This window comes from Spinacia oleracea, chromosome 4, assembly GCF_020520425.1.
Source record: "Spinacia oleracea cultivar Varoflay chromosome 4, BTI_SOV_V1, whole genome shotgun sequence".
Classification (NCBI taxonomy): Eukaryota; Viridiplantae; Streptophyta; class Magnoliopsida; order Caryophyllales; family Amaranthaceae; genus Spinacia; species Spinacia oleracea.
In genome coordinates, this window is record NC_079490.1 from 98,108,863 (window position 1) to 98,127,956 (window position 19,094).

A 19,094-nucleotide genomic window follows, 5' to 3' on the forward strand; every position below is an offset into this window, starting at 1 on the left:
CTAACTTAGAAGGATGACAAATGTGATAAACTAGGGATAAAATAAAGTTGCTTCATTTTCAGCCTCTCTTCCCTCGCCTTTTACATCTATTCCGTTCAAGAGAGAGAAAAATAGAAAGCTTTCATCAGCAGTCGTCAATGGCGAAAACCTCTGCTTAAATTGAATCAACCACTTTCACACAATCTCTCTTCGTCAATACAATATTCTGTAATTGAGCTTGGTTTTGTCTCTAATGGCGGCTGTAACATCACTGTCGTTCTCCGCATTAGCGCAGTCATTTGAGCGCAAAGTGAGCGTTTCTTCCATGCGAACTTTCGCGCCCGCTTTCGATGTGGTTCGCTTGCGCTCGAATTTATCCTATGACCCATCTGCTGCTGCCGTCAGAGCTTCGAATTCGTCTTTTGGTTTGGTTGTTCAGTGCATGTCCTCTACCTCAGGCATTACTGGTATTGTAGTATGCAATGCCTTTTTTTTTTTCTTCTTCTTCTGATTCAAATTTCATTGAATTTCTTTGTGGGCAACTGAATGTTACTTGGTGCTATTTGATGGTTAAGTTGTAGTACAATGTTTAAGTTGGATTGAATTTGGTGGATTTTGTATGTTATTTTGCTGCTACACTATGATTGATTGATGAATGACATATACTTGCGAGGAATATAAGGCTCTTTTGTTGGCTGCTCGCACATTTTTTTCGGTGTGTAAGAGCCACTACGGGCAATTATGTTATGTAAACGAGATTTTATCAAGGTCTTAGGTCTTGGGTACTGACGACCCCTAACCATTAGGAAGCTGATACATATACCCCTAAATATCAAATAGTAACATACCTTGGTTATTTTCACATAAGCAACCCTACATTGGACTAAAATTTAAATCTAAAATAGTAATCTCACATGAAATTTAAAATTCTAAACCAATCACAGCCAATGGTATCGTACCCAAGGGGTATATGTTTCTCTTTTAATTGCAAAGTTTCTACTTTGGACCATTTCTTTTTAATTGCAACTTTTCTATTTTTGGCAATTTTACCCATTTAACTTATCAAACTACCTTCATCCATATTTAATCATCCACGTTTTCGCCTATGAATGTAATCACAAATTCTTGTTTACAAGGGTTGTACAATAAATATTGTACACCAGAGTAAAAGTTAACTCAAAATGTTTAAAAGTTAAGCTTATATATGTAAAAGTTATCCATTTTTTAGTGATAAATTTTTTCATTTTAATAAAACTTATTTCTTCAAAATCATTAATAATGTATAAAATTAATCATTTAACTATTTAAAATGTTTATCTAGCAACGTTTTTTTACTAATATAAAAGTTAATCAAAACTAGGTTAAAGTTACAAAAAAATGGGTAAAAGTTATTTTGGTGTACAATAAATTTATTGTGCACCTAGTGCGCACAAGACCTTTTGGAATGTAATTTATTACCTATTCACTTGCATTGCAAAAATTAGGGGTTGCAACTAAAACATAACACAGGAAGTACTTCGTATATAATTTGAAAGAAATTGTTTCTTATCTAGGTTAAGTTGGGAGTGATCATAAGAATTGGACCGACTCAGGCCCGGCCCTGAGGGTTGTTTTGAGGGGCAACCTCCCAGGGCCCCGTGGGAGAAGGGGCCCCGAAATCGGAAAATGAGTTATATAATATTAAGAAAGCTAGATTGTAATACTGATGAGTTGTAGCACAATTGGTTTTAGAAGAGTTTTGGTGTAACAGGCGATGCGTGATCGAGTCCGCCAAGGCCCATTTATTTGAACACTGTCATTTTGCTTTGGATTCCTTGCTTTTTTTTATTTTTCTAACCGAGATTCCAATTACATGTACTCCGTATTTACCTTAAAGTGGGTCATTTTCCATGTTGATCGAACTATTATTTTTGTTGTGTTAGATTAGTTTTTTAGATGCAAGCAAGTGTTAGCTAGATTGATGATATCAACTTATAAATTATGAGCTACGAGTACTAAATTAACCGGTACATTTTTACTTTATCCCACCTAAATTTAAAAATTTTGTCGGACATGAATGTACTAAGGGCCTCTGTCTAATTTTCGCCCCGGGCCCATAAACAGTCAGAACCGGCCCTGGACCGACTAGACACTTAATGTTCAATTCAAAGTATTATTTGAAAGATAATGTAAGACAAAAGACTAGAGTTTTTGGAAGATAGAGTGACATGATCATTAGGAAAGATAATGTATGTATCATGAAGTTTATGACTTGTTATTCTAGGTTTTTAGTGTAGAGATTAGAGAGTAAATAACTAAATATGTAGTGAAGAGTTTCTGGCAGTAATTCGATGAAACGCCAACGGTAATCTGTCAAGGTACCTGATTGGGAATGGGCCAGCAACTGTTCGTACACTCTGAATCACCCGAGTATCATCGCCTTCATCTCTACCCACTGCGTGATTGGATGACGCCCTTGTTCCCACTGATACCAAGCTAGCGAGTCATCTTCAAACGCCACCACTGCTGCTTCTAGCTTGTCCTCCACGCTGCGTCTGTAGAAGTTGAAGAATTTATTAGCCGATAAGATCCGCCCATCTGGTTTATCTCTGTTGAAGGTAGGAAGATTTAACTTCTTAAATCTCCAATTAGATCCACCACCGTGCGGACTGGAGTTCACCATGACCACCAGTTGGTCCGCATTCGAACCAGCTTCCACTTCCATAATTTTGATCGATTCCTCGTTGCTCCTCTTCATTTGTTCCATCATCTATTTCCGCATTGCCAATCGGAAATTGGCGAGTTCCTGACCCAAGGTATCCTTCAACTGCTTCTACACGAACTGCAACATTTGGTGGTGCCATTTTTTCTTTTGAACTCAGAATCGACGGCTTTGATACCAATTTGCTAAGCACCATGTTAGTCACTTAGCTGATTCACCTAAGTAGAGCGGAAATAAATGCAATATGAATATATCAGAAAATGATATTTAGGGAAAACTTACTAATATTGTACTAGATATCTATGTAATCATCTAATACTGGTATTATCATTCTTCGAAGGGTGATTCGTTCTAATATGTTTCTCTCTCTACATTTCTCAATACCTCTCTCCTTACAGACTTTCCCATTTATAATAAGCATACTTGCATAATACTCTACTCCATAACCGTGTCCTCTTTCCAACAAATTCCCACTAATGTGCGGAGTGTCACATGATCCACTTTACTGAGTTGCTTTTCCTTTCCTTCTAGCATAAGTATATAGGATAGGTGGCCTAACTGAATTCCTTGCAGCACCTTACCCTTAGGCTCTGCGACTCTTATCGCTTTAGTGCGCCTTGCGCTTTTTTATACATTGCCCCTCTCCCTTTTTTCATCAACATGAACCAACCATTAAGTTTTGTTGCCTAAATCCTTGGATTTGTGCATTCCTTCTTTATGTTAACACTCTTGAGAAAACCCAAAGAGCGGAAGGATTTATTCTGAATTATTGATTGTTCTGTTCTGCTAGCATTACGCCATGCTAGGCATAAATATTTGTTTGTAAAATAGTGGCATTGTAAAGCTGGTTTTCTTATTTCCCAATTTCTTTAAACGAAAGCATTATGGGGCAGCAGGATTGGCACCTTCATCTTGACCCACACTTTTTGTGTCAGAAATCTTGTCACGATGAATTAAGAGTGAGCATTTATGCTTAATTTCAACATGTATTTCTTTAAATTGCAGCTGGTGAAACTTTGGCACTTTGAGGCAAAACTGCACAAGTACAATCTCATTTGACTGATAGCTGAGATGAACTAGATAGCATAAAAGACCAGTTGTTGACTGTAGACTACTGTCACTATCAAATTAATTCTGAATCATGTAACATTAAATCCTGATCAACCATTAACTTTTTTGTCCGTCCAACCTGATCGATTTACCTAGCTTGCAACAGTTTCGGAACTTCAGTGTTTAGACATTATGATATTTGTGGCCAATTGTATGTATTTAGATATGGTAGGAAATTTCAGGAATCAGGAGTAACCATTAAATCTGTTTCCAATTAGAAATTTACTTGGTTTCCATAATAACTGATACACCCCTCATGTTATGTCTTTGACTGAGACCTCTGACTACTTGTTGACACATCTCTGTTGTTCTATTCAATACTTTACTCCTCTTATCCTAATATTAGTTTTTCTTCCCTATTTCCACAGTCAAATACTTAAGTCCACATATATAACTACTCCCTTCCCCCAAATTTAGAGTTCCTCTTTATCAAGGCACATAGTTTTAGGTAGAGTTTTGGATTGTGGTTATCAAATATTATTTTGTTGAAAAGTAGGTAGAATAAAAGATAATAATAGGGTGTTTTTTTTAAATTGAAAGATATAGTGTGTGGGACCCTAGATTTTAATAGTGGGAAGAAAGAAGTATTAAAGTAACAGTGAGTCTTTGCAAAAAAGAAAAAGAGCAAACTAAACTGGGACAGATGAACAAGGAAAAAGGACACTCTAAATTGGGATGGAGGAAATATAGACCGTATTTTTTAATTGCACCATTTGGGTTGGTCACAAACATTAAGGACATAATCTTACAAATGCCCATGTGATAAGAAACCAAAAGAGAGAAAAGGTTATGGACAAATATAAAATATGTATAATGTTATAAATTTGGTGTGTGAATACACCAAAAATCATGTTAAAGCATACCATAAAAGGATACAGTGCAATTAATATGCAACTTCTAAATAAGGGAAATGGTGCAATTAAAAAATAACAACAAAAGTAGTAAATGCCAAATTCTTAGCTTTCTTAAACTTCCCATGTTTGATTGCACTAACTACATAATACAAATTCCAATTATATCATGATTGTTTGGACATTAAACAATGTACGATAATAAATTAATAATAGTGCAGGGGATGAATGGATGTTCCACTGAGAAAAAAAAAATTAAACAATTGGTCTAGGGGTTTGGCCGAGGGTCTCCTCTGTGATGCTTAAGTTATTTCGGTACTTATTTGGGAGAAGAGAGTAATAGATGGTAGTAATTTCGGCCTTTTGGTTGCTTAACTCATAAGTGACCTCATATTTTCGTTAGCCCAGGCATGATCAGTGTATAAAAAGGCGCGCCTAGGCTCTGAGGCGCAAGGCGATTGGAGCCAGCGCCTTTTATTGTCTGGGCGAGGGTAGGCGCACCAAGGCGCAAAAAGGCGCACCAAGGCGCAAAAAGGCGCACTTTGAGGCGCAAAAAAGGCGCACCTACTAAGGCACACACCAATTTTTCACTTTTTATTTTATTTTTTGTTAAGGCGCCTCACTTCAATGAGGCGCACCGAGGCGCGCCTAAGGCGCTAGGAACTCCAAATCGCCTTGTTGCGCCTTGAGCCTTTTTGTACATTGGGAATGATGTTCCTTTTCTTATTTCATAACAAGTAGCAAGTATGCCGTATCCATATATGCTTATATAGGGGAAGGATAGATAGAATGATAGCTTTTTTTTTGTTCATATTGCTATTATTATACTCCATCCGTTCTTGAATGTTAATCCTTTTTTGAATCTAAGCCAGTCCAATTTAAGTACACTTGTCACATAAATCTCAATAGAATCTAACCCACGTGAGTAGGAGAGAGAATAACTAGGGGTTTAATGAGGATACAAGTTTATTTGGGAGTAATCAAAGTGGGTCATTTGGATATTTATAGGTGTATAATGAGGATAAATGTTGGACAAATAAGGAAAGATTCCAAAAGAACCTAACAAAAAAACAACCCAATACCGAAAGAGGATTAACATTCAAGAACGGAGACAATAGTTATCATCATTTAACCCTATTAGAGAAATCGTATTATATATCTTCTTCTTGTAGTCACTTCAGTGGTGATTCAGTACCCTGTTTGGTTGTTTTTAGTTTACTTTACATGCTTGTTTAGGGTAGAATGAGAAAAAGACTGGTCTTGTAACCGATACCATAACAAGCTACACTGGCATTTTTAGCAGTTTCTTAATACCTTTAATTTTTATTTTATTTCAGAAGCCCCACCGGTATCAGAGACAAAGTTAAATTTTCTTAAGGCCTACAGACGGCCAATCCCTAGTATCTACAACAATGTGCTACAAGAGTTGATGGTTCAGCAACACTTGATGAGATACAAAAGGACATATAGATATGATCCTGTGTTTGCCCTTGGTTTTGTTACTGTCTACGATCAGCTGATGGAGGGGTATCCTAGTGATGCAGATCGAACTGCCATCTTTGAAGCTTACATCAATGCACTAAATGAGGATCCAGAGCAGTACAGGTTTGTATTGGTTGCACTTGTTTGTCAATATCATGATCTTGGCTTCTAAGGTGAAAGTTGGAATTGAAGATGTCCCACTAGCAAATGGCAACCTACTAGAGGTTAAGTAGATTTGAATTATAATTCCCCATCCTGCTCACTAGCAGAAACACAAAATCTGAAGAGTTCAGCGGTGTTATTTTAAACACGTAATTTTTTTTTACTATGACAAATCTGAGAACATCTAGCATCAAATAATTTTCTTCTTTTTCTTTTTTTTCTTCTTTTAATTGTTTTCTTTTGGTTTTGTTACCCCGCTTGTTGCAGGAGCCTCTTTGAAAGCAATGGGGTAATGATAATGATGATGATGATTGTTTTCTTTTGGTTTGTTATTCATGTTCATAATTATGTGTAGCTTCCTCCGTGTTTTAGTTGTAAGTATCCTGTAAACAAGTTTGCCCGAACATTTCTGGCTTTCCCATGTTATGTTTAAGTAGATTTTTTTCCCTGCTTATCCAACCACATGCCTTGGGTACCTTTGGTAATTTTCATCTTTCTCCATGTTTTCATGCGGCAGTTGAGGAAGTGTATTCCCACTAAATAAAAATAGGGGTTCCAATTTTCTACTCCTTTTGTTCCCCGAAGTTCTTCCCTCTGGCTATTTAAGTCTGTTCCATAAAATTCTTTCCTCTTGTCCTTTATTTCTTTCGGCCAAAAATTCCCCAGTATACCTTTATTTGTCTCATCATACCGAACTCACGTCCCTCGCTTTTATGTAAGTATACTCTGTTTCCTGTGCAAAAGGGACCCAGGACCCGCACTTTTCTTCTTTGGCTTGGTGTGTGGAGCTACATTAAGATAGAATTTTATTATTTTAAAGCAGGGGGAGTACTTACATATTACTCTTGATTGGCTAGTGGTAAGGCTCAGTACTTTTGGCTTCCTAAACTCACGGAATAAGGGAGCCACTCTGGTCAATTGTGTGTTATTATCGTTATCCCACTCCCTTTACTATTGCATGACTTCTACTTGGGATGTAAGTTAACATATCTATGTCAAGTTCATATGTCAAGAATTTTGTCCTTCTGTCATGAATGTCATGCATACATGTAAAGTGTAATTCAAATAATGATGGTCCAATCTTCCATTCATTAGAAAAGATGCACAGAAATTGGAGGAGTGGGCTCGTGCCCAGACATCTGCTTCATTGGCTGAGTTCTCATCTAGAGAAGGTGAGATTGAGGACGTCTTAAAGGATATTGCCGGAAGAGCTGGTGGTAATGGAAGTTTCAGTTACAGTCGGTTCTTCGCAGTTGGCTTGTTCCGTCTCCTTGAATTGGCTAATGCATCTGAACCTACTATCTTAGAGAAGGTCTGTTTCAAAACTTCTTAAATATAAAAAAAGCAAGTTTCAAATAATTGTGACATGTGAGTTAAAAAGAATGATTATACATGCAGTTTCAGGTCTTCTTTATCTTCTTCCTTTCATTTGATCATAAACTAGTGAACTAGTGTGTGTTTCATCAAAGGTTATGATAGGTTACGAAGGCTGATGCAACCATAGTGTTAGTTTCTAAGAATCTATGTGGAGTTGATGGAAGTTTCACTGTTCAATTTTGTGTACCGTTTTATATGAAGTACAATGATGTGTTTGAGGCTTGACCATAAATCTTGATGCATTTACTGAGATTCTGATTATCTGATTCTCCCGTTTGATGTTTTCTGTTGACTGTCATTGGGTGTCAGAAAGGATGATAAGTTCTAACCATGTCATTTTGTTGTATTCCGTGTTGCCCATGTGATTTGCTTGTAAACTCTTATTTCCATTGCCTGTGATCTGTATAGGGTCTGGCTTGATCTTAAATCTTTATGTATTTGCTACGACTATGATAATCTGATTCTCTTTAGGAGCTTTCTGTTTGAGTTTCTGTAGATGTCTGAATGGATAAATTAATTGTTGATAACCATGTCATAATGTTAAGAATTTCGTGTTGGCCTACTGTGGTTTGCTTGAATAACCTCATCTCCATGTCTATTTAATGTAAATCAATTCAGATCTTCATACCAATTTGTCTCACTTGTGAAATTATCGTTGACACCTGAAGGTCACAACGGCTATATAACATATCTCTTCTCCCACCACCCTACAATCCTTTACTCTTCCCTTTGGTGAGGTAGTGCATCTGTTATGGTTTTTCTTGTAGTGGCTGGCTGATTAACCTTCTTCAAAGGAATATATGTTTATAATCACGAGCAAGTTGATCGGTTTGGTTTGTTTCCTCTTTTATAGGCATTAGATAATGTTGTTGTCTTGCTGATATTTGTTAAAGCCCTTAAATCCTGCTTTTGTGTGTCTTCATTGTCAACTCTTTCCTGCTTATGGTGAAAAGCTTATGTACACCAAAGACCAAATTCCAATATGCATTTAATCAGGTTTTTTTTTTCCATCGGACTCATCAACTACATAATAGCTTTGCTCGGCGTTGAATGTAAACAAGAAAAATGTGGATCGGGATCTTGATGTATATCGCAACCTCCTATCGAAGCTTGTACAAGCTAAAGAGCTGTTGAAGGAGTATGTGGATAGGTAAGAGTCTCACCACCTATGACATCCATTTATGCAGGCTAGTTGTTTCTGCAGAATAGATCTGCATGGTTAATGAAAACAAGAGGGCATAATATGGATTCATTTGATTGATTATATTTTCTTGCTTTCCTTGCAGAGAGAAGAAGAAGAGAGGAGAGAGAGCAGCAGAAGTACAGAAGGCTAACGAGGCGATGACAAAATGATTGGGAGTATACTAAAATGTGTTGTACGACATTGCTGTCAATGTATACTAAATATTATTATCTGCACCTGTACTGCCCATATTTTTGTTCCCAAGTAACTTAGTCAAGAGCTCTAGAGCTATACCCATGTCTATATTATCCCTAGCTCTTATTTAGATTTCACTTATATGAGGTTGCTTGTAAGTGTAATTATATACAAATATTTTCTTTTCAAATTCAGCAAAAAAATTCATTAAGGATACGCAAAATTCATGTCTAATATTATTTGCTCAGTTATGTTTTACTTTAAATTTTTTCTTTTTTTTAAAAAAAGCACTTCAAATAAAGTGTATCCTCCTGTGCGCTGGGCAGGGGGCTAGGCGCAGCGGCACGCGAGCTCCCTTGCTTGTCGTGTTGCTCGCCCTGCCTCTTGCCTTGCGCTTGACGCTATGGTGAGAACCACCCCTTAAGATGAGAACTGAGAACTAATCTTAACCGTCGATCAAATGAATCTAACGGCTGAAAAGCTACCCGAAGAATCGAAATTAGTAAGGGTAAAAAGGTAATTGACCCGTGTTGAATGACCTCTCCAAACTCCCCAATTTTCATAATTTCTTTCTCACTCTTCCTCCCTCCTCCCCTGCGAATTCTTTCACTCTCTCTCTCTCTGTCAATCTCTTCCTCCTTATTTCTCATATCTTCTTCTTCTAAATTCAGATTATGGAATATGTTTTTGGCTTTCTTCCGTTGCCCAGGTAATTCCCTTTTCAATTTTTATTTTCGAACAAGTGAAATTAGGGTTTTAGTTCTTATTCGTTTGTTTATGTTGTGTTTACTTTTTGACGATACTGTGTTTACTTATTATTTTTTGTTGGAAATTTTGTAAAACACTACCTTTAAGTTTGGTGGTTTTGTGAATTGCTACCTTATAAAAACTTTTTTTAATTTAACTACCTTATAAGTTTGGTTTGTTTGACTAACACTACCATTTGACGTTTTTCGTTAATATTTTCCGTCTTGTATTTCTTCTATTCTTTTAAATATCTCTATTCATTTGTCATTTTGTGAATTTGCCATATTAAATAAGCGTTGTAGTGGAGTCCAAAGACGTAAAACATTAACAAAAAACGGCAAATGGTAGTATTTGTCAAACAAACCAAACTTATAAGGTAGTAAAATATAATTTCCTTTTTAAAAGGTACCAATTCACAAAACCACCAAACTTAAAGGTAGTGTTTCACCAAATTTCCTTTTTTGTTTACTTTTTGTGTATGTTGTGTTTACTTTTACTTGATGTTGTGTTTACTTTTGCTGATATTTTCTTTACTTTTGGTAATTTTTTCTTACTATGTGTTCTGTTTATTTCCAGAAAATGAACAAGGATGATGGAGCATTGCCTACTTCTTTGTTAAATTCAGTTACAGAGATTAATGATTCAACTAGTAATGATGTTACTGATTCAACTAGTAATGATGTTACTGCAAGCCTCATCAACTCACCTAGGGTGTGTTACTCCCCTAACGGATCCAAGGAGTACATTGCAGGCTGTTCATCTCATCTTAAACCTATTGTAGGTATGATATTTGATTCTTTAAAAGAGGCTGAATCTTTTTATAAAGTTTATGCTGCTCATTGTGGTTTTCAAGTGCGCAATGGGACTGATAAAAACCAAAAACAAACTGTTGGAGAAGAAATTGTTGAAGTGATAGTTCTCAAATATTTGCTTTGTACTAAGTAAGGTTATTTTCAACCCAAGCCTAGAAATCATGATGCTGAGTGTAGTCAAATGCGGAAAAGAAGTATGACACGTTCTGGTTGCTCTGCTTGTATTCGGTTACGGTATAGTCCGGGTGGTAAATACATGATTTATTATTTTCATGAGAGCCCTTCTCATCCTTTTTTAACCCCAAGCTCTATACCCTTTCCTAAAGAGTCCAGGCAATTGACTCAGGTGCAAAAGAATTTTATTTTTAATAATGCCAAATTGAACATAGTGCCTGTTAAGTCCTATAGGATGAGTAAAGAACATTGTGGAAGTTATAACAATGTTCGTGGTACAAAAACTGATTTTAAAAACTTTTTTCGTGATTTGAAAGTTTATATAGGCAATAAAGACGGGTTTATGTTCAAGGAAAATTTTGAGAGGAAAGTAAAGGCTTCTAATGGGGGTTTCTACTTTGATTATTGTGTTAACGAGCATAGACATCTTACTCGTGCTTTTTGGGCTGATTTAAGAAAAATTATGCATTATTTGGGGATGTTATCGCTTTTGATAGTACATATGATACAAACAAATATTGTTTAGTTTTTTCTCCTTTCACTGGGGTTGATCACCACAAAAAGTGTGTCACTTTTGGTTCAACTTTGTTGTCAAAAGAAGATACTGACTCTTTTGTTTGGTTGTTTGAGACATTTTTGAAGTGCATGGGTAATTGTGAACCTTATTGTTTGCTCACGGATCAAGATCCTGCTATGTCAATTGCTATAGAGAAAGTGTTTAAAACAACTAAACCGCGTTTATGTATGTAGCATATATTGCGTAAGGTGCCTGATAAACTTGGCCCTTTTCTTTGCAGAGAAACTGATTTTTTGAAGAAGATAAATGCAGTGGTATGGGATTCTGATTTGGATCCAACTGAGTTTGTATCCGACTGACAAGCTGTGATGAAAGAATTTAGTTTAGAAAATAATAATTGGCTTAGTTACATGTTTAAGATGAAACATAAATGGATCCCAGCTTATTTTAGAGATCTTTTTTATGGGTGGCTTGTTGCGAGTTACTTCTCGTTCTGAAGGGGAAAACAATTTCTTCTGTCATTTTACAAATCTACATGTCACTTTAGTTGAGTTTGCTCGACGTTATGATAGCGCGCTTGATGCCCAAAGACATGAACAAGATGAGTTGGTTAAGAAATCCAAAAATCTTCCTTCACTTGTTACTCCTTTACAATTAGAAAAGCATGCATCCTTGTTTTATACACACACACACACACACTTTTTGATGACTTTCAACAAGAATGTGAGGCAACATGTTTTGCATGTGGTATAGAGAGTTGCAATTCATGTTATGGTGATGGTGAAGAGTTTTCTGTTGTTTATGATAATGAGAGGCGCAATAATTATGATGTTACCTTCAACATGAGTTCGGATGATACTACATGCAGTTGTAGAAAGTTTGAGAGTGAAGGGATATTGTGTAGACATATCTTGTTTATAATGAAGGGCAAGTTCTTATGTGAAATTCCATCTAAATATTTGCTGCGTTGTTGGTCAAAAGATGCTCTTAAGCAACCAATGTCAAATTTCGAAGGTTGGTCATTTGTGGAAGATTCTTCAAGGAGTGATAGAAAAAACAACTTCTCTCTGATTGTTGGTCTAAAATATTTTCTTGTGTGACTTTGGCCGAGGAAACAGAAGATAATTTGTTTCAATTAGTTGAGAAACTAAGTGTGTTTGAGGAGGAATTGAAGAAAAAGAAGTGTGGTGAAGGCGAGGCAACTAGGAAAGATCAATATGCTTCTGATGCTGATATACTTTAGCTACTTGTTGGCTCAAAGTTTGGGGAGGTTGATGTTCTCGCTCTTAATGTTTTTCTTAACAAGGGATCCGGAAGAAGTTCCAAGAGTCTAAAGAGTGCGAAAGAGAAGATAGCTGTTGAAGTGAATACCACTGCAAAGAAGGGACGTACATGCAAAGCTTGTGGCCAGTCAGGGGTAAACCACGACAGCCGTAACTGTCCAAACAAATGACAGTGGGTACTGCTGAATTTATTTTTTCTTTATTCTAATTTCATTTAATATTACTGATTCTTTATTTACTTTCTACTAATCAGGATCTGAGGATGAACCAAGTCCAACCAAAAATAGTGGGTACTGCTGAATTTCTGTTTTCTTTATTTTAATTTTATTTTTAATTCATCTACTTTTACTTTTAATTTATCTACTTTTACTTCTATTTCATTTTACTTTGACTGATTTTTTGTTCACTTTATACTAATCCATATCTGAGTTTTCACCAATTATTTATGCACTTGCAGGTTTCTGCTAGTTTTGCGTTTGAGGATCTTACGGTGCAGTAATTAACAAACTGTAGCATTGGAACGAGCTGTACAATGAAGGAGGGACAAGAAATAAGGAGCATTTTACTTATTTCCTATAAAAATGCGGTCTTAATCTTTTGTTATGGAGCTTTAAGAGAACTCCGAAGAGATTTTTAATTTATGCTTTTCAAGTAGGATTATTCGTAATTTTAGTTTGATTAACTTTGGATTACAAAGTAACCATGTATTTAGTATATTTTTTTTTTGGTTAAATGTGTTTTTCATATTTAGTACAATCCTACCACCTTTCTTTTTAATTTTAATTTTAATTTCTACTTTAAATGATTCTTTGTTTACTTTTTTGGTGATTGCCGCTCATATTGGTACTACTCTATTATTGATCAAATTGTAACCAATTTTGAGATAGAATTATTCAGATTAACAAGTTTGATTGATCTTTTATAAAGGAAAATTCCATTAGTAGCCCTCAATTCTCGACACTTAGTTTTGGTAGCCAATAAAAAACTGAAACTCTAGAACTAGCCTTGTGTTTTTGTTTAATACTCCAACATGACATGAATAAGTTTTTTCCATATATTTTGGGTGAAATATCCAACCATGGTTCTCTTTTTAACTCCCTTCCTCACAAACATCTTACAACCTACACTACGACAAAAACCCCAAAAGAAAATACTGGTCAAGGCCAAGTAGTTGTCTTTGGTGGTGTTTTTGGCGACACAAGAGGTCGAAATAATGGGGATGGGCATAGAAATCAAAGGCGTATCATGTATGAGTACTAGATTGGGGATATATGGAGTGGAGAGAGAAAGAGAGACAAATGGGAGGAGAGGTGAAGATGTTTAGTTTATTACTACGCTTTTTTGTATTGTTCTTCCTTTTAATCCACTACTGAAAAACAACCATGGATGGTTTTCAATCAAAATTTAAGAAAAAAATCCTCTTTAAGGTAACTTTAGGTAATAATTAACAACATAAGACCATTTTTAGAATTACAAAAAAAAGTTGGCTACCAAAACTAAGTGACAAAAGTTAAAGGCTACCAATTAGAATTTCCTTTAAAGTAGATAAAGAACTCCCAAAAGTAAATGAAACTACTTAAAAAGAAAACACTTAAACTAGGGCCGGAATCATCCGTTCTCAAACGCTGGAAAATTCCAGTAGCTAGACTACTCGAACAAAATCACATTATTCCAAAAGTAAAAATCAAGCTTGGATGGATTGTGAAGGCAGTTTGGTAACAACAATAAAAAATTGTATTCAACTCATTCAATACTACTCTTTGTTTAAAGAAACTCTAAAAGTAAACTGGATTAATTTCAAAGTAAACTCAATATCTTCTTTAGTAAACAAAATATATTTAGGGAGCAGATAAAGCTCTAGTCAGGCTACTTTTTAATAATAGTACTTACAATAATCTAAGTCAACTTCATATTTACTATTTTTTCTAATATATTGTTATATTATATTCACAAAAATCTTCATTCACGCTTTATCTCCTTTCAACGCTTCCATTTAGCTCCTTCATCACGTATAGCATTAAAAATTAATAGTTTGTATTAGTTTACTTCAGAATGAAAATAGTAAGAGTTATTAATATAAAATAATGCAAAATATTTTTAAGACAATGTATAAAACGAATAATTAAGCATATTAGGAACAACCATTCACAAATAGTTAAATATTTACGTTTTTCAACTTCACCTTGCAGGCTTGCATGCACTTCAACTTCAGTCATCTCCTTCTGCTGTTGATACATCCTTTAGAGCTTGTACCTTTCAAATATTTTTATTCAAAGTAATCTTTAGATACGCTTTGATCTAAACAGAACATAACATGTAATCCTTGTTAGGTGTAATCCTTGTTAAACACATAATTGTAACAATAAGCAAGCATAGATCTCACCTTCTTTGATTCACAGTCTTCAATTTTTTTGACTACTTTGTCTTTCACCATATTCTTATCATTCAAAAGGATCCTCAGTGCACAATGCATTTGAAAATGTGTGTATCTTTCAACCTCCTGAAATATATAAAGAAATAAGAAAAACGAAATCAAGTCTACAACAAAAACTTTCATCAAAACATTAATAATATATGAAAAGTAAGACCAAATAAAAGTAGCTACTTACATTTCTAAGTCGACCGAGTTCAATTTTATCAATTCCATCATAAAATTGCATATTCATTATCAAATACACACCAAAAGCATTTTGTTCTTTGTTTTGGAACGGTAAATCAAGAATCCTCAAGTTGTAGGTCAACACTTTGTTGGCTTTTGGATGCTTGATATTCTTGAACAATTTCTTCATTTGAGCAACCTGGACAATTTTTACAATTTTGTTTACTTTTTGCGAGATTAAGTTTACTTTTGTATAGTTTTCATTTACTTTCAGTCTTTAACTATATAATTCATTCACAAGTTCTCAAAACCAGAAACCAATCCACAAATCAAAATGTCAAATCCGAAATAGTTGACCAGAAAATAACAAAAGTAAAAGCAACAGAGGCAACAACTCACAATAAAAAGAATCAATATTTACTTTTAGCAGCTCACAATAAAAAGAATCAATATTCACAATAAAAAGCCAACAAGTATTGTGGTAGCATGTGTGTTGAACAAACTGAAGAAATATATCAATATTTTGGAGAGCTGAAAGTATGAGAAAATTAGCAGACAAAATCAGAAGACTTGATTCTCCAAATTTTACAAAAATAAAACTGCTGCTATCTTACTTTTCCTCATGAGTCTCTGGCAAGCATCAGCAGCAAAAGCATAAGAAAAAAAAAGAGGCCGGTTGTATTGACTTATATCATTTAGAATATTTACTTTTAGGCTAGTTTAATTAATCTACTTTTACTAATTAATTATTTACTTTTGAGGCTAACTAATATACTTTTTAATTTTTTTTTTGGATAAAGCCTAATATTGTTAACTTTTACTTATTTCTTTGACTGAAATCACGTAATAATTTCTGATTTAGTTTTCTTTTAAAGAGAGTAGATATTCAATTCACTTTTTACAATTTTCATTTACTTCAAGTCTATAATATAACAACCCCTATGAGTAACAACTGACAACAACACCAACCCAAACACAACACCCTAAGACAGACTTCAAGTTTAATCAGGAAACTTGCCTCATGAGTTTACTTCTGAGCATAATTTATTAACTATTACCAAGTTTCGATCCAATTTTTAAAATAAGAGAAAAGAATACTTCATGATAGATTTTTTATTTACTTTTAGAGGGATTGAGTTTACTATTAGATAGATTAAGTTTACTTTTAGTAAAACTGGTTGCTTTCATTTTGTAACCAACAACAGCATCACCCTCAATTAAGATCGCAAGCAGGTCAACTTCTGTTCAAGAAAATGCCTCTCCAGTACAGCCAGCAGTATTAGATTACATTGTGAAAGGGTGGCAGTTGCATTTGGGTTCCTAAGAACAACCAAACAAAACAGCAACTAGTAACCAGTCTTGCACAACTAGTTTACTGATAAGCCTAGAGAAACATAATTGAAGGATAAAAAGTATTGCATTCTTACTCAAGAAATCAGTGTCCAGAGGCAACCAAACTGCTTGACGAACTGAGAGCTTGGAAAAGGATCATAAAAGTAAACGAAACTAATTTGATAGTAGATAAATAACTAAGAAAAGTAAATGAAACTAATTTAGTGGAGTTCGCTCTACGTTAAATTCTTACCATGGCTTTCATGAAGTCTGAAATTTCTGCCCATTCATCATTTGTATCGTACAAGATGCTATCCAAATGATCAATTGTCTCATGTCTGAAGTTGATCACAGCACAAAAGAAGTGATCCTTAAGCAATAAAGGAACAAAAACCTGTGCGCAAGTGAAAAATGAAAATTAAAGTCATTTGTAAAAATAGTAAACACACTAAAAAAATTTACACTATCAATAGAACATTAAAGACTATAGACGTCTTACACAATCACATTTTTTAATGTCATTGAACTCCAGCTCTGCTTCGACCCAATCCTCCCAAATCTTCAACAACGGTGCCACACCTCCCTTCCCATTCAAATTTATTCAATTCGCAAGTGCTGCCTGCAATGTATAAATTTGAATTTAAAATATCTTTAGATTTACATTTCAGACGAAAAACTGAAGTTTACAAATTTTATATCATAAGAGTGTTTATGTAATTTACCATATGATCCAGTCTAAAATAGAATCTATTTGCATCATTTACGTCCTTGTCAATAGAAGCATCATGGTAATTCATATAAAATGCCCAAGCTGTGACGAGGTTAGGGGTTGGGTTTTTCAAATTCAACAAAGAATGGAAATATGCCTTTGTTACTTCAATGGACTCTTCAAACCATGCTAAAGTTTCACTGTAAATTAAAATCTGCTTCTGTAAGTTTTAACAAAACAAAAGTAGGCAAAAGAACACTGAAAGTAAATGGAACTACTTAAAAAGTAAACAAAATATCTTTAAAAATAAATGGAACTATTTAAAAGAGTACTTGATGCATGACTCTAGAAAAACTCAAAAGCAAACCAACAAAGCAAAGAAAAACCATGCTGCAAAACAATCCCTAGCAGACCAAATTTCAGCAGGCACTTCAGCACTTGAGCAAGCAAAGAAAAGCCAAATTTTACACCCAACACTTCAGCAGGCAACAACTAAACAACTAACCCAACAATGTTGGTCTACTCAGGCAAAATAGAAGAAACTACAACTGCAACCTTATTGAAAAACTAACTTGCTACACAACCAAACAACATTCAACAACCAAACCAAAAGCAGACCAGAACCAACCAACCATTTTCCACCCACACCAACCCACCACCTGAACTCCTTCAGGATAGAGCAAATAAGATGCAACACCTAAAAAGAGTACACAACTCCATGACTATAATCTAAAAGCAATCAAAACAAATACACAAAGATCCTTGATGATCAAGGAACAATAAGCAGCAAGTTTCGTAGAGCACAAGAAAACAAGTTGTAGAAGAACTCCAGTCCAAACGACATTAGGCCACCACAAGAACAGATGAACTATCCACCAAAAAACACAAGGCAACAATTTGTTATTAGATTTACTTTTATAGAGGTTTTGTTTCCTTTCATAGAGGTTTTGTTTACTTTCATAGAGGTTTTGTTTACTTTTTATAATACAGTTACATATACAACCAACATGATAAGAATAAGAAGAAGATAAGAGAAGAAGAAGAAGAAGAACAAGATATGAAGGCAAGAGGAAAAGAAAGAAGAAACTGACAAAATAATTTTTTACCTCATATTCTTTTCGTCATTGATTGCCATATAATCCAACATTTTCTAAAACTGTATCGACCATTCATTGATAATTCATTTGCTAGCCGCGTTCATGAACCTTGATAGAAAGGGAAATGTATGCCTCTCATCATCTTTTTTAGGAACTTCCCTTATCCTTTTGCTTCCCTCTCCATCTTTCATATTTCCAGTCATTTTGAATTCTTCTACCTTGTCTATCAACTCATCTCGTATGAGATTGTAATCAGGTGTCGCAAGGCTGGCGCATATTAGAGCTTCCTGGTATTCGCCGATCCTAGATCACAACTATAATTCTCTCCTATAAAAGACAACATGTACATCATAAAAAAGACACCACAATCTAATGTGGTTCTTTTATACGATTTCCAATCAAAGTCTACCTCTTCATAAGTGTAGTCCTTGATTTCTTTAGCTTTTCGGTGACACATCTGCCATTTCTTCTGTCTACAAAAGTAAACAGTTTATACTTAAAAGTAAACAAGTAAATCAATTTTGTAAACATCATTTAATAAAAAGAGAATATATAAAAAAAATATTACCACCAATGTAACCATTTCACGATAATAAACAGAGGTAGCATTCTTGTATCTCCTGTTATCCAAATACTGGATTTTCGAGCTCACACAGTTGATCACCACAACACTATAATGTTGCTTCAGAAGAATAGGGACAAATACCTATGAAAGAGATATTATAAAAGAAATCATATACTACGAAGGATGGACAACACGTAAAAGAATCAATATAATCAATTT

The 19,094-nt window shown here is 34.8% G+C and overlaps 2 protein-coding genes across 2 annotated transcripts; both read left to right on the forward strand.

Annotated features, from left to right (window-relative positions):
• The first annotated feature begins 56 nt into the window (after nucleotides 1-56).
• LOC110796981 (protein THYLAKOID FORMATION1, chloroplastic) lies at nucleotides 57-9,263 on the forward strand. Its single transcript, XM_022002076.2, has 5 exons — nucleotides 57-446; nucleotides 5,979-6,246; nucleotides 7,381-7,597; nucleotides 8,697-8,812; nucleotides 8,949-9,263. Exons 1-5 carry the CDS (start codon nucleotides 233-235, stop codon nucleotides 9,013-9,015), a joined length of 882 nt encoding a protein of 293 aa, XP_021857768.1. The 5' UTR covers nucleotides 57-232; the 3' UTR covers nucleotides 9,016-9,263.
• A 1,532-nt stretch (nucleotides 9,264-10,795) lies between these two features.
• LOC130471735 (protein FAR1-RELATED SEQUENCE 5-like) lies at nucleotides 10,796-12,873 on the forward strand. Its single transcript, XM_056842017.1, has 7 exons — nucleotides 10,796-11,207; nucleotides 11,300-11,489; nucleotides 11,571-11,637; nucleotides 11,732-11,929; nucleotides 12,046-12,363; nucleotides 12,534-12,723; nucleotides 12,827-12,873. The coding sequence occupies exons 1-7, from the start codon at nucleotides 10,796-10,798 to the stop codon at nucleotides 12,871-12,873; spliced, it is 1,422 nt and encodes a 473-aa protein (XP_056697995.1).
• The last annotated feature ends 6,221 nt before the right edge of the window (nucleotides 12,874-19,094 follow it).

Coding starts and splice junctions, on each gene's coding strand:
- LOC110796981 (XM_022002076.2), top strand. CDS start 233: ATGGCGGCTGTAACATCACTGTCGTTCTCCGCATTAGCGCAGTCATTT. Junction 6,247..7,380: donor GAGGATCCAGAGCAGTACAG/GTTTGTATTGGT, acceptor TCCATTCATTAG/AAAAGATGCACAGAAATTGG. Junction 8,813..8,948: donor TTGAAGGAGTATGTGGATAG/GTAAGAGTCTCA, acceptor CTTTCCTTGCAG/AGAGAAGAAGAAGAGAGGAG.
- LOC130471735 (XM_056842017.1), top strand. CDS start 10,796: ATGACACGTTCTGGTTGCTCTGCTTGTATTCGGTTACGGTATAGTCCG. Junction 11,208..11,299: donor CGAGCATAGACATCTTACTC/GTGCTTTTTGGG, acceptor AATATTGTTTAG/TTTTTTCTCCTTTCACTGGG. Junction 12,724..12,826: donor AGGGGTAAACCACGACAGCC/GTAACTGTCCAA, acceptor TCTACTAATCAG/GATCTGAGGATGAACCAAGT.